Raw genomic sequence first — 15,041 nt, 5'->3', positions numbered from 1 at the left:
CACTTTATGCTTTGGTTGGCTCCTCCTACGTTCAGCGTTGAGTTCAAGAAAAGGCGGGAGCCGGGACATTTAATCCGGTTTAAGTTAGGGAAATCGGCCGCACAGGACAGTAATTCGAACTTATAAGAATGCTCGTAATGTGTAGATCAAGTTCCCGCAGTTTAAGACGAGTTCAGATTCCTCTTTAGTGCGCCCTTAGCCATTGCGGAAGAGAGAACTCGACACCTTCGTGCCATTTATGCATTGGTTTTGCATTGATCGTTACTTGTTACGGTTCCAAAAGTTTTCAATATCCTTACATGCAGTGGAAAAACCTATTCAACGAAGTGACGGTTCCAAGTCGATGGATAAGAGCCTTCCTATCTGCAACACGTCTGAGTTGGCGGATCAATGCCTCATAATTCACAGTCACTGCACTAAATCCCTAAGATACCTTTGCCGCACTGCATTCCTGATTCCAGCACATTATTAATTTTCACCTGTGACCGAAGCTGGTACCGAATATCCATTTAGAAGTGACATGCATGCAAGAAATACTGGCCTTTTTTGGTTAAAACCAAATTACAAAAAGTGAATTCGGCATATTTTTATCAGTGTTTTTCGGTTTAAACCGAAAAGTCCAGCCTCTACTTATGCTTCATGAGCACAGTGCTCCAATTTCTTCACCTATTACAGTGTGTTCTCAAGACAGCAGAATTAAATATATAAACAGAATGCCACAACACTATAGAACTCAAGTTCAACTGTAGAGGACGCCATTACACTAAAACCTATTCACACTTGAGAGTCACAAAAGTTGTGTGCCCAGCTATAACTTTCGTCCAAGGTGCGGGCCAACAGTATCGATGTTGACATGAACAAGAGCCAGGAGGCCGTGCTGCAACATGAGCCACCCCGAACAAAATTTCTGGCTATGCCACTGGCAAGAGCAACCTATGAACCGCTTTCAAGAATGCTCTCGCTCAGAGCAAGAGTTCTTGGTCTTCAATGTTACCTGTAACGAGAAGCTGGATGTAGAGCAAGCTTCCGTTCAATTCTGAGGCACCACTGATTGGTTTAGCGGTCTGTGAGCTGAGGTAGCAAGGCTGGAAAGTTTAGCATGTGTGACCACCCTGAGACTTCTTTTCAACGAATGAGACCATTTGCAACTGTTGCTCTTAGATCAAAAATGATGCAGAACACCTGCAACTCACAAGTGTGAATGGGCCTGACGCTGACTCGCACAGGCCTTGCACCCAACTCAGTGAGTCTACATTTATTGAATCATGCTGGTGGCCGGCATCTGCTGCTGCACCTTGTGGTCGGCTGGGTTGGGGGCGCTCTCGTAGCTGCATAACACTATCCCCCGCCTCTGGGCCTGCAGAGATGAGGAGTGTGCACCACCAAATCACACGCTTGTCCTCCATATTAACAGCGGTAGAAATTGTTAACACTCCGGTCTCACTCCCACAACACTCAAGTGAACATGATGCGATGCTACGTGCTTAAACCAGAACCACCTCGCAACAGAGCTTGTGTGTTTGTAGATGCGACACAAAAGCAAAGTGCCACTGTGAAAGCTGTTAGCAAAAACAGGTCTGAGAACTCAAATCTTGTTTTCAAGAGCCCAAGGGGCATTGACATTGCATGTACTATCGCGCTCAATATAACTTGCAACTCGCGAGCATGTGGCCGCAGCGTTTTCGCAAGCATGGTGGGGCCGACAAGCGGCGTGCCTGAAAGCTAAGTGGAAAGGACTCTCCTCTTCCAGCAGCCAGGCGCATCCCCCGCGTCGTCTGCTGTACGAAATCTGAGCTCGTTAATTCTCACAAGCGCCAGCGCGTCTAGCCTTGCACAGGCGTGGCTTCATGCTGGGGTGACGGCTTTATGCTAAGGCTGGTGGCATAATTATAAGCTAAAGCAGTGAGCTACGAGAGCGAGCAGTCGCAGGAAGGCCTGCAATTCATTTAGCGACATAAAACCACTCCAACCTACTGTGACTGAAGCACGATTTGGACCACGGTTTTATCAGGCATGACAGGTGAAAATAAAAGGAATGAAACAAAATCAACTGTGACATGTGCCTTGCATTCATCACGCAAGCGCCGGCAATGTGATAATGCCATGGTACTGCCGAGACCAGACAGCACAGGGGAGAAGACTGAGTGGTGGAACAGCAAAATTCTTTCCCTTTCGTTTTCAAGTGCGTCGCTTGTCGGCTCCACCATGCTTCCGGGGAGCATCCGGCCATGCTGCTCGAGGTTGCAAGTCATACTAATTGCGATACAGTCGCCGACCAATTTTTCGGACTAGAACGGACCCGAAAAATGGTTAGAATTATCGAACAGTCCGAAAAATCCGTGAAGTACAAAAAAATCACTTGAGATGAAATCGGCTCAAAAAAGTCACTGATTTTACCTTGCGGAAAATTTCTCTTGCTGGCGCCGATTTGCGTCTACATTTGCGCTGAAGTTGTGCTTTCACTGTACACGCTAGACAGCGAGGTCACGGCGTTTAGTTAAATACTTTCCACGCTTCTTTGATGGACCCGGCGGCACCAGCAGGGTCATGTTGTCCACAACCTGAGTGTGCACCACACTGCTCGTCAAACACACGCAAAGAAAAGGCACTTCTCGTTCAAAGCGGTGAAACCGCCGCACGCAATCACAAAACGGCGAACGGATGTAACTTCGTGAAGACGAAGCACCACTCGGCTGACGTGGTCGGAGAAACCGAAGTGACGAAACAGCGAATGGCGCCACGGTGGCTCAGCGGTTAGGGCATTCGACTACTGATCCGGATAACCCGGGTTCGAACCTGACCGCGGCGGCATCGTTTCAATGGAGGCGAAAGCAAAGGCGCCCGTGTGCTGTGCGATGTCGGTGCATCCCCATCGTGGTCGAGATCCCCAGGTGGTCGAAATTATTCCCAAGCCCTCCACTACGGCACCTTTCTTCTCTCAGTCCCTCCTTTATCCCTTCCCTTAATGCACAGTTCACATGTCCGCTGAGATGCGAGACAGATACTGCCAGATACTGTGCCATTTTCTTTCCCCAAAAACCAATTTTCACTTTTTCAATGTATAAGAGAAGTGATGACTGCCCGCGACAACGCTGGCCAAAAGCGAGTTGATGGCGATGACAATCTGACTGCCACCTCGAAGTCCCAGAGATCGCAGGGGCCTCTAGTGGCAAAAATGATGTACCGAAAGTATGTCAAGCCAATCCAACTGCAGAGTAAATTCACCTCAATCCAAGATGGCACCTTTTGCACCGGTGAAAAGCCGATAAGATGGCCAATTTTGGCCCGCAGGCGACTGAAATTAGTCCGAAAAATCGAACTTTCGGAATTTTGAAGTTCAAAATATTCATATGAATGCCCTTCTATGGGGTGACTGACAGTGCCTCATCGAAATCCGAAATATACTACAAGTCCGAATTACTCGTCGGCTACTGCAGTACATGTCTGTTGTTTCTCATCAGTACTCAGTGCACTACAATAGTTCCCACAGCCCTGCCCGTGTGCCCTGCCAATGTAAATGGTTTTAGTAGGTGCTTAAACTATGAGGACTAGCTAGTCAATCATTTTCTTGGCACTAGTGAGGGTTTATCTACTCTGTCCAGAGAGATGAATGACTGCAAACACCTGCAATATATTTAAGGCCAAAAACTCCATGCAATGAAACTGTCAAGAGAACAGATTCACGCAGGACAGATTGCGAATTCATTAAGAAGCACAAGTGGAGGATAATGCACACAGCAAGAGATAAACGCAGTGCGGCAGTGTGGCGAAGAGTTCGATTTCACATCAGTAAAAAAAATTGTGAACATACCTCTGAGAACTCTCCATGCAGACCGATGTAGTAGATGCGTGTCACGTCATCACCGAAGTTGCCCGGGAAGTGGAGCGACAGGTGATGCACGCTGGAGAACTTTACAGCCCTGCAGAGTACCACAGCCTGCTCATCACCCTTTAGACATCACATCGACCTCTGCCAGTAGCACTGACCACCCAACGGGTACCACACAAAAGCATGGCTACCATACAGAAGTGAAAAAGCAGCAAACCTGAGGGGGTACTCTAGGCTGCCAGTGGCATCATGCTGGAGCTCAAACTCCTGCTCGGGTGTCGCACGAGCTTCACTGAAGGTCATCCGAGGCCGGTTCTTGAATCTGCAAGAAGACATGCCAACATCATGCCGGTAACACGATGAGGACGCGGTGGCCTGAGATCAGTTGCATAAAAGCAGTGGCATGTTGCATTTGCATACCGACTTGTGCCTGAGTCTTACAATATGCAGTTCAATGACCAGGCATTGAAAACATCAGAGAAAAGTTATGAATTTCCAGGACTTTACCACAAATGGTCCCTCCATTGCAGAAATGTAAAAAATTGAGATTTGTTGAGAAAAACACAATCACAGCATAATTAAATATAATTTTGACAATTTCTGAATGTTGAAGGACAATAAAAATGGTTGCAAATACGTAGGCATACACAGTAAATTAGGAGCGAAATTGGAACCTGCCCCAACACCTGCCAATGCAGCATTACGACCATAGAAATTTTAGACTCTTGCTGTTAGGGTTAGCTTTTTCAATATTCAGCAGGCCCCCTGCACCACTGGCAGCTGCCACTTTGACCATGCTTTGAGAGGTATGCTGGAAAAGACAGAATTTTTAAAAGTATGCTAGCAATTCATGTAGCTCTGCAAGCAGAAATGAAAGTTCCAATATTTTTTAAGGGAATCCCTCAATGTGAAGCAGATTTTTAATAAGGGAGTAATCACTCATTAATATCCACCCAAACGCAGCCATATGAAGCAAAGGAAAGCTAGGCAGCTTTCACAAAAACTTCATAGCTAAAGAGCCCATGACATGGTCTTTCAGTAAATCCTGCTTTTACGTTGCAGCTACTAACCATGACATTATCATGTGCACTGAAAAATAAGCAGGGCTCTATGCACACATCTGAGCTAGAAATTGTAATTCGAAGTTATCGGCTCTAAGCCCCTCCCCCTGGCAGCGACAGCCATACTGAAGCAGCCTGAGTGACCTCGCAAACCGACAGCACTGTTATCTGCTGCGAAACCGCTGCACACACGGTTGGTGCAGAGCCTACGTGGGTGCGGCCATGGCACATTGCGGTGGAGACCAGGGAGAAGCTGGGCAGAAAACAGAAGGACACATGCCTTTGTTGCCTTTGTCAGCCCCCAACTTCACGTCAAGCCTGAACAACAAACAATTCATTCCCTATATTAAGTCACGAGCAAGCACGCAACTGTCGGTTTATGTTCTCAGGAACTGCAAGTGTGCCAGTGTTGCCCGCCTGCCACACTATTCAGGAGAACTTTTAAAAATTCAATTACAAATTATTCGCTGCATCAAATAAACTCATATTTTGTCCAGTTGTTTTGAGATGTGTAGCGAACAAACTGAAATAAACAGCTAGAGTCTGAAAAATGGTGTCATGACCCTTTTAAAGAAAAATTCATCCTGTACTGGGGGTTATAACCCACGCCCATGGCCTGACCAGAGCAGTCATTCTACCAGTTAAAGGGGCCCTGCGACATAGATAAAGCATCAGATCTTTATTCTTTGTAGGCAGCGTAAGGAACACTGTGACGCCTGAACGCCCAAAGAGATTCCTGAATTCGTAGAATTTAATATTTTAATCTTCTCCAGAAATGCTCATTTTGAGCCGATAGTGTCGCAACACCACCCATTTTCAGCAGCAGAAATGAGGTGGCATTTAGATTGGGCACTGCCTTTCTGATTGGTTGGGCGTACAGTTTGAATATTGTTCCTTTGTACTCGCGAAATGGATCCAAAATATTAAGTCTCTGAATACTGAATGCTTTTTGCATGCCACAAAAACTGTAAAGAAGCAGTAAAAGCAAAAAAAAAAAAAATTTCCATTCCGCTTCAATTCTTTGTGGGGGGCATGCACTGTTCAAACCGCAACAAGAAGGCAGCGCAAAAAAAAAAAAAGCCCCAAAAATGTGAGGAGAAGACCAGAGGTGAGGTGTGGGGAGGGGAGGATAGCCAACAGCTTTCCAATCCTACCAACAAAGAAACATTGGGGAGCTTCCTTTGTTGTTAGCCACCCCTGCACTGTCTACGGCTGTGGGCTGCCCGGACAAAGCAAAAATTCCATGCAAGCTTCAGCTGTGTGCGCTTGATTGGTAGCGCCCACTCTCAATACTCGGTGAGTGAAATGGGTGAGTGAAACACGTTTTCGTCTGATCTTTTTATTTGGAATTTGCAAATCGGAATAACTTTTGTTTGCATGCTCAGATTACAATATTTCTTTTTGCACTGGTCCCTGAAATGCATGATCAATCTATTTATAATATTAATCAGTACTGAGGAAAGCATCACGGTACCCCTTTAAGCTAACCAGGACAGTTAGCAGGTGGTAGGATGAGATAAGATAAGTTAAGAGAAAAGTAATTACCACTTTATGGGATATTAAAATTAGTTACATTTTTACACTGTTTCACAGGTGATATGCAGGCCAATACAGGGCTAAGATGAAATGCCTGTGAAACCGAACAGTCTGTCACTTAATGCAACCCTCTCAATGACCAAACGTGACAGATTTCAATGCTGAATGCACAGCTGCGTGGTAAGTGAACGTCACTCACATGCGGACTTTGGATGGGTGTGTTCCAGCATCTCCTCCAACCACCAGGATCGACTTGAGCTTCACATTACCCGTAAAGCTGCAAAGCACGCACAGAAGGAGACGAGTGATGGCAGCGAGCCCGCATGCCTTGCTCAGCTATGGTACGCACGGAATGTTGAAGAGCAGCTCCTCGTCAGTGTCACTGTCCACGTACTGCAAACACCGGAAACAAGAAACCTCTCAAGCCTCACAATATTTCCAAAGAACCTTCCACTTCAACTAGGGGCACATCCAGTAAAATATTTGATTCGATTCATGAGTTTCTATGCAATAAAATCACAGCTATTCTCTGGGGAACCTTCATGACCACGATTCTGTGCAATGCACAGAAATATAAAACTAACAAAAAGGCTACAGTCACCCTTCTATGTTGTTAGAACAACAATTTTCTGCATATTTATGCAATGCACAATGTCATATTTTTTCCTCACGTAACAGCAGAAACCTGCAGCATGATGAACTGTGCACAGAGGCTTGCAAGGCAGGCCTTTCTGGTATATACCATGTAACTAAAAAAAATGTGAAACCCGCACTGAGAGCAACTCCAGTATAAGTCAGTTTTGGAATTAAAGGGAGCCTAAAATGATTTTGATCGTCGTATTCTAAAGAAACAAATTTGTAGAGGTGGTCTTCGTGAGCATTCAAGTCAAATTTAAAAGTCGAGTCAAATTAAAAGTTGCAAGCAATTTTTAAAAACTTCTGCCTGCATCCAATTAGTGTGACACCTCCCCTATCCCACTGATGTAAATAGGAGAATCTGCGCAAGCCTTCTCATTAGGTGTGCCCAAGTGACGTGGGTGGGACTGGGCACGGAGGCGCAGTCCTCACCTGCTCCCTTTATTCTTCTTTCTGGTGCATCAGCTTGGCTGAGTTAAGCGTAAAGAGGAGAAGCGTCATATGCAATCACCAATGTCTTCGCCATTAATGAAGCCAGCTTAAAAACTTTTCCGCTCCAGTGATGAGTGCTGGAATACCGACCACTTGTGTGCTCTTCCCCCCCTCCGTAAATGTCATTTCGTGGTTTCTTTAACTTGATTTTTATCACCTAACCACATCTCACATCGTATTTGTTCCAATAATAGTTTAGCTGGTCTGCAACACCCCAAGTGGAAAACAAATTTGCACCAAAGGCCTTGCACACAACTCTTCGTTTTTGTGATTAATAGGCATCTAACAATGTTTGTTAATCTATATATGACTAGAATCCAACATGCAGGACACCACTTTTTGTGGAGTAACTTTATAAGCGTTGTGTTGTGTGCGTTCAGAAACAGCCGCCACTCTTCTCTGGAAGCAGTCAGCAGATTCAACCCCATCGACAACATTGTGATTCCGCAAGAAAACCAAGCAAAATCTGCACATTGTCATGATAAACCCACTTGTGATTATAATTGTGACATCAGAGTCGATGTCAAACGTTGGAAGTTTTACCACACATAATAGGTACCACATTTTGCCTATACTCCATGTCATACATAGCAGGCAATGCTGCAGAGGCTGCAGAAGTAGCGCGGCCGCAAAACTATACTACTCCTCCATGTATCATTCGTTCTTGAAGCCTCAGTGAGTGGTTTGGACGAAAACAAACAGCGGTATAACACAAAGTGCTAGCACTGAAAATCGCGATCAAAGCTTTGAGGCGCTCAGTGTTCTGGCCTTCTGGCTACAGATTTTCATTAAATGGCAGCTACATTTTGAGTGATTCGCCCTACTAGCCGCTTATCATACCGCCAAATGTCATTCTTACTTCTTGAAGTCTCGATGAAACACAGGACAAAAATATAGCAAGAGGTTAAACTAAGTCCAAGAGGTTGCCAGTCAGGGGACTTAACGCAACGAAAAATGCCTGTGTTCACTTCGGCTGTGTGGTGAACTACTTTTTCGACATAGACTTACCTTGCGTGAACAGGCGCGCTAGCTTCGGCAGCGTTGCCTGCTATGTATCAAATGAAGTTCTATATGGTAGGAAGGCTCAAAATTTGGTGCTGAGAAAAATATTTCCATTAATAAAAGCATGGTTCTGAATTTTGCAGTGAAATAATCATTAATAACCATCTTGTATGAAAAATATTTGATTTTTTAATTCCTGAAGTTTGGGCATATATGTGTTAATCTTTCGTCAGAGGCAGATACCACAACTAATAATTAATTTACAGTGCACATGACAATACAGTTAACTGCCAACATCTTCAATGGCAATCATTAGTTTTTAAGGAACAATTAAAATGTGCACCGCTAAAATATCTGGAGTGCAGTAATGCAAACAGTGTCTTGCTTAGATGTGGCACACAGCGTGAAAATAATAAATGCATGACGACAGGGAGCTCATTAATGAAAATATAGAGGTTCCATCCAGCTGACACACTACCCTGCATAGGAAGCAAGGCTTCGGGGAGAAAAGGTTGTGGGTGCACTGAAAAAAAAAAAATCTTTGTCGAGGGTATCTCAATGAGCAACGAAGACGACCAACTGCTCTAGACCGCAAAGCTGAACTGTGTACTTCAACAAACCCGGTGCATAGCAAACTGTCCCTTCTCATGCATGATGGGCACGCAAGTCGTTGATGCACTTATACGCTTCGGATTGTAGGGAATGCAACAACTACTCAATTCCAAAAATTTACACTTAGCAACGACAATACCCACCTGGCATAGACATCACAATACTAAGAATCACAACCATGCCAGGTGTCCCAGAGAGAATACGTAAAATGACTTCCTCTCAGGTAGCAGAAATACCTAACCCTTGTTTGAGGTAATATTTCGACCCTGGAAGGCTGAGGTGTACTAGAGAGGCCGAAGGCCACAACATTTGTTCCGCTCGCATTCTGAAGAGTGATAGCAGTCCCTCAAAAGCGCTTTGGTGATACCAATGCTGAGCTGCAACCGCACCTGGGAGTTCCATGGTGCGTTCCGGAACTTTGATCACCGCAAGCAGTTCGCGGTTATGTCGCCAGTTGAGTTGACACAAAGCTACCCAGCGGGCTACTGGAAGCATGCGGGACAACATCCCGACCATGGGTAAGTGGCTCAGTCGGCGTCTCACCGGAGGCGCCAGTTGAAGACTCACCTTGTCTCGATCCAGCCTCTGTTCCCAGGGTTTGAAGACCGACTTCCCCGAGCCTTCCTTCGCCTCGTTGAGGCACTGCAATTTGTCAAGGTCTATTTTCGAGTAGAGCGAGTATTGCACGCCCATTTCGGGACCGAGCGGAGACGCTTCGCCGTGGCCGCCACACGGGTCGCCGCCGTCACCGTGGTGGTGGTGGTGCGCCATGTATCAACCACTGCTTCTCCTCGAGGCGTGTACGCAAGCAGGGCAAACAGCGCGACCTACGACGCGCCCCACTGAAAAGAAAAAATCGCTACAACCACAGAACTGCGCTCACAAGATCGCGTGCGGTTACAATCTTACGGCTTTGGCTCCGGCCAGGATTGTCTCGTTTCTCGTGTAGTACATCCAACTTGCCGCGAGCGCATAGTTATCATCATCATCATCAACCTGACCCCACACACAAAAGCCTTGTGCCAGCTGCCGCAAACTTCTAACCGCATGAAATTGGTTTGGTTTTTTGCGGAAAGGAAATAACGCAGTATCTGTCTTATACATCGGCGGGCACCTGAACCGCGCCGTAAGGGATGGGATAAAGGAGGGAGTGAAAGAAGAAAGGAAGAAAGAGGTGCCGTAGTGGAGGGCTCCGGAATAATTTCGACCACCTGGGGATCTTTAACGTGCACTGACATCGCACAGCACACGGGCGCCTTACCGTTTTTATTCCATAAAAACGGAAAGGAAATGGCGCAGCATCTGTCACATATTGGCTGACCTGAACCGCACCGTAAGGAAATTGATGAAGGAGGGAGTGAAAGCCGCCGTCTAGTATGTGTCTCCTGCAACCTGCTCTCGACGCAATAAATGTTTTACAATCCAATCCAATCAACTTTCGCGCGTACGTGATTGTGGGTCCTCTGCTGCGTGTAGAAGTGCATTATCTGGCTCAGGTTTTCATGACAACACAATGCAGTGATTAAGCGAGTTGATGTGCTTTCCTCAAGTGTTTCAGAGCCCCGAAAAATCCCTCCTCCTCCACTGCCCCAACAGATAGCGCGCGACGGCAGCGCCTCCCGCTCGTCTCGTCCGGGCTAAAGCCCCTCCATGACGTTTTTTTCCGACCAAAGCGGTAGCGTCATGGAGGGGCTTTAGTCCGGGCGTAGTGGGGCCGTGCGGGCACGCAGGAATCACGCGGTGAGCGGCGAACAACGTGGCGCACATCCAAAGCGCGTTCACCACGAAGCTTGCGGCTTGCTGCCCGTTCGTTCGGCGCGGAAGCTATGCTGGCGTTCGTGGCATCGGGCTTGTCGAGAACGATGTGCCGACGAACTACGACTGCAGCTTGAGTCCCGCACGTTTCGGCAAGGCGCCTGGCAGCACTTCTACGTGGTTTGCCGCTCCGCGCGTCGCCTTCCACTCCTAATGGCGAAGCTTAAGCGTCCTCCAATTTTTTGAAGCGAAAAGCTTCACTGCGCTAGTTAACACCGCGCTTCGCGCGAGCCAGCGTATGTCGGAGCCCGAGTGTCGTCACGCACGGCGCAGGTGGCCGCCGCCTTTTCTCTCTCTCCCTAGTCACACCGAGCCACAGGTGTTCCGCCACTGCGCAACGCCGCGCTTTTCCTCAAAATGCAACGTTCAGTTTTCTCTTTCTTTTTTCCCTCCCTCCTTTATGGCACGGTTCAGGTGTCCACCGAGATATGTGAGACGGTTACTGTGCCATTTCCTTTCCCCAAAAACCAAACAAAACAAGTGAACCGACGGCGTCCATATAATTCATTTGCGCTGACATCTTTGCAAAGGCTGTTCATTTTCACGAAAGGAAAGGCGCGCAACCGGCTCTGTGGAGACCTAAATCTCGCTTTCATGTACAAGGCGTTGGCGTCAAAAGCCTGCTTTGATTGCATTCCGCACACTGGATAGGCAGCGCGCCCTCCTAGCTGCCACCCTGGGAGGTCGCATGCAGTTAATAGTTGATCGCGAGAGATTAATCACCAAATGAACGCTGCGGCCTTGGTATTGCTGCAGTGCCGCATGTCAGCCACAACGCTGTCAGCGCTAATTCATTCATTCCACATCTCTCTCACCACGAATCAAAGCACGAATGAGGCGTCCACATATCCAGGGAGCCAGTTATGCGCCCTTTGCTCAAAGCCATCGCCGTCTAGAACATTGTCGACGCCAACGCCAATGAACACAGTGAACGCCGATATCTTTCGCTATGTATATCCTGGATTAGCTGAGCTAATCCACATTAATTTTTTTTTTGTCTTCGCATTACATGTGCTGCCCAACTTTATTTCTTCCTCTTTATTTTTAGCACCCTCCGACCTGTGATGCAGCGGAGGGTGCATGCTGAATTAAGAGGAAGATGCCGTACGTGTACTGCAAACAGGCAGCACATGCAGTACCGCTGCCAATCACCCTCCGCCTCATAGGGCGCGTGTTCAACAAGCACGGGAACTTCGTCTTGTCCTGACCTTTGTCCTTAGCAGACTTACATACTCACTGCAGTACCTTCACCTCTCCCATGCGGAAATCGACGCCGCGGCGGCCGCGTTTCGATGGAGACGAAACTCAAAAGGCGCCCGTGTGCTGTGCGATATCAGTGCACATTAGATATCCCCAGGTGGTCGAAATTATTCCGGAGCACTCCACTACGGCACCTATTTTCACCCCGTCCATTATTCCTTCTCTTACGGCACGTACGGTTCAGGTGTCAGCGGAGATGCGAGAAAGACACTGCGTTATTTCCTTACCTCGAGAACTATCCCTTATTTCCCCTCACCGGCCAGACGCGAAGCCTGTGCCAAGGTTTTACACAAAGCTCATGCAAACGACAAAGACGCTGTCTACGTGGACGCGGCAGAGTACACCCACAATTCGGCCTACGTAAGCCATCACTGTAGCATCGCATGACCTCAAACACGTACATAGCCTCGTGCTCGATTAAGGCAACAACCTCACTTGAAGCCGAAGAAGCAGCCATTTCCGTTTGCCATTTCCTCCTCCGCTGCACACTTATTCTGAGTGACTCTAAAACAGCAATCACGAATTTTGCACGGGGACAGATTCATTCTACCACACGAAAAATTCTCAATTCTTGCTCCACAGAACCCCGACCAGTTCCAGTTGTTTACAAGTGGCCCACTCTCTTGCTCGAGCGTAAGTCAACCGAGCAGGGCACACCATTGACAAGGGCTGCAGTGCTAGAGACTGGCTCGTCACCTATCTTGAAATAACCCTCCATTACAGGGAGCAAATACTCCTCTATCCCCCAGCACACATCTCCCTCTCAAAAGAACAACCACCTGGAGACAGCTCCAGGCTCGCACATTCCCTTCACCGGTTTTGTTAACCCTTATCCACCCAGGCCAATACAGAGCCGAATGCTCTCTTTGTGGGGCTCCGAGAGCCAACTCTGACCACATTTTATATCTCTGCCGAGAATTCCAACCACCATCTCGCTGGAACCTCACGGACAAAGAGGGTTGGGAGATCGCGGTCTCCAGCTCCGAACCAGCCTCACAAAGGCGGCTGGTAGAGTGGGCTGGAGATGTCGCCGTACGTCATGGACTGTTGGCCACCACCCGGGATCAAGAGCCAGACCAACCCTAGGCAGCGACTCATCCATAAGGCTCATCAATAAAATTTTCATTTACCTACCTATCGGCCGGGAGTGGTCAGAGCTAGAAAAAAGCGCCCGTGTGCTGTGCGATGTCAGTGCACATTAAATATCTCCAGGTGGTCGAAATTATTCCCCAGCCCTCCACTACGGCCACCTCATCTTTCACTCCTTTCTTTATTCCTTCCCTTCAGGGCAGTTCAGGTGACCATCCATATGTGAGACAGATACTGCGCCATTTCCTTTCCCCAAAAACCAATTTTCTAGATCAAGGCCACCTCCTTCGAAGAGGCGGTGTGTAGGCCTGGAATCAACGGTGTACGTTTTTGGGCAAAGGGTGAAATATGAGTCTGTCCCTGATGTGCACATGTGTTAGGATGGCGTGGGTGTTGTTGGGGGGTGGGCCTGTTGGCTGAATCTTTATAGAGGCGAGAATGTGTCTATTTGTATTTGTGGAGGAGAGTCTGTCACTTTGAGCAGTGCGATGAGCTTCAGTTCTTGTAGTGTATTGTGTGCTCCCATGCGTAGGAGATGGGTGGTGGGAGCTCATTATGGGAGATTTAAGGCTGACTTGTATGCCTGTCTTAATAGTGCATCTACCTTCTCTTCCGCCTTTGTGAGGCAGAGGTAGGGAAGGGAGTAAACCATCCGACTAATCACAAATGCCTGCACCAGCCACCTCCAGTCATATTCACGCATGCCTCGGTGCTTGTTGGCTATTCTTCTAATCAGTAGGATGGTTTGACATGTCGTGATTGTTAGTTTGGAGATGGTCCCCGTGTTGGGTCCATTGTTTTGTAAGAACATGCCTAGGATGCGTATCTTTTCAACCTATGGCACTGGTAGACCATGACCTCGATGTGTACGGAGGGGTTTTCTTTCCTGTTGCGGTTAAGGGTCGGGTGGAGTAGCAACAGTTCAGACTTAGCAGAGGAGCATGCAAGGCCTACAGAGGCTGCGCACTCCACTACCGCGTCTGCACCTGCTTGAAGGGTTTGTTCCATGGTCCCAAGATTGCCCATGGTGGTCCATAGGGCAATGTCGTCTGCATAGGAGTGGGAGAGGTTTGGAATGCGCTCTAGCTTGCGAGCCATGGGAATGAGAGTGGTGTTGAAAAGTACGGGAGATATGACTGACCCCTGGGGTGTCCCCCTACTGCCCAGAGGAAAGAAGGGGGACTCTATAGGGCCTAGTTTGATTTCCGCTGTGCAGTCTCGTAGGAAAGCTGCTATATATGTATATGTTCGAGTACAGGCTCCTAGATTGGATAAGGCGTCCAGTATGGCTGTGTGTTGGACATTGTCAAACGCCTTAGTGAGGTCAAAGGCTAGCAGTGCTCGCATGTGTTTGCAATGTCTGGGATGCAGGATTTCTTCTGAGATTTGAAGCATTACGTCGTGTTGATAGATGGCTTCGGAATCCTGGCATTGTGTGGGGAAAGAGCTCTTTTGTTTGCATGTAATTTTGCAGCCTGTTTAGGATTACGTGCTCAAATAGCTTTCCCAAGCATGAGGTGAGGAAGATTGGCCTGAGGTTTAACAGGTCCAGTGGTTTTCCGGGCTTGGGGATGAAAATGACTCTCACGTGGGTCCACTCGGATGGAAGAGTACCTTCCTTCCAGTGCTTGTTGAAAAGTTCTGTTAAGGCTTGGATGGAGTTCTTGTCCAAATTTCGTATTGTTTTGTTTGCGATCCTGTCTGCTCCT

At 47.6% G+C, this 15,041-nt stretch overlaps 1 protein-coding gene across 1 annotated transcript; it reads right to left on the bottom strand.

Moving 5' to 3' along the window:
* Positions 1-1,240: 1,240 nt before the first annotated feature.
* On the bottom strand, positions 1,241-10,116 carry LOC144106399 (PITH domain-containing protein CG6153). Its single transcript, XM_077639197.1, has 6 exons — positions 9,736-10,116; positions 6,776-6,819; positions 6,626-6,703; positions 4,047-4,151; positions 3,812-3,920; positions 1,241-1,357 (listed from the first exon to the last, which is right to left on the bottom strand). Exons 1-6 carry the CDS (start codon positions 9,937-9,939, stop codon positions 1,256-1,258), a joined length of 642 nt encoding a protein of 213 aa, XP_077495323.1. The 5' UTR covers positions 9,940-10,116; the 3' UTR covers positions 1,241-1,255.
* Between the last annotated feature and the right edge of the window lie 4,925 nt (positions 10,117-15,041).

The sequence above is a fragment of the Amblyomma americanum genome, chromosome 10, assembly GCF_052857255.1.
Source record: "Amblyomma americanum isolate KBUSLIRL-KWMA chromosome 10, ASM5285725v1, whole genome shotgun sequence".
In the NCBI taxonomy this organism is placed as follows: domain Eukaryota; kingdom Metazoa; phylum Arthropoda; class Arachnida; order Ixodida; family Ixodidae; genus Amblyomma; species Amblyomma americanum.
This window is presented reverse-complemented; position numbering and strand designations above follow the sequence as displayed.

Coding starts and splice junctions, on each gene's coding strand:
- LOC144106399 (XM_077639197.1), bottom strand. CDS start 9,939: ATGGCGCACCACCACCACCACGGTGACGGCGGCGACCCGTGTGGCGGC. Junction 6,820..9,735: donor AGAGGCTGGATCGAGACAAG/GTGAGTCTTCAA, acceptor CGGTGTTTGCAG/TACGTGGACAGTGACACTGA. Junction 4,152..6,625: donor CACCCATCCAAAGTCCGCAT/GTGAGTGACGTT, acceptor GTCTTCTTGCAG/ATTCAAGAACCGGCCTCGGA.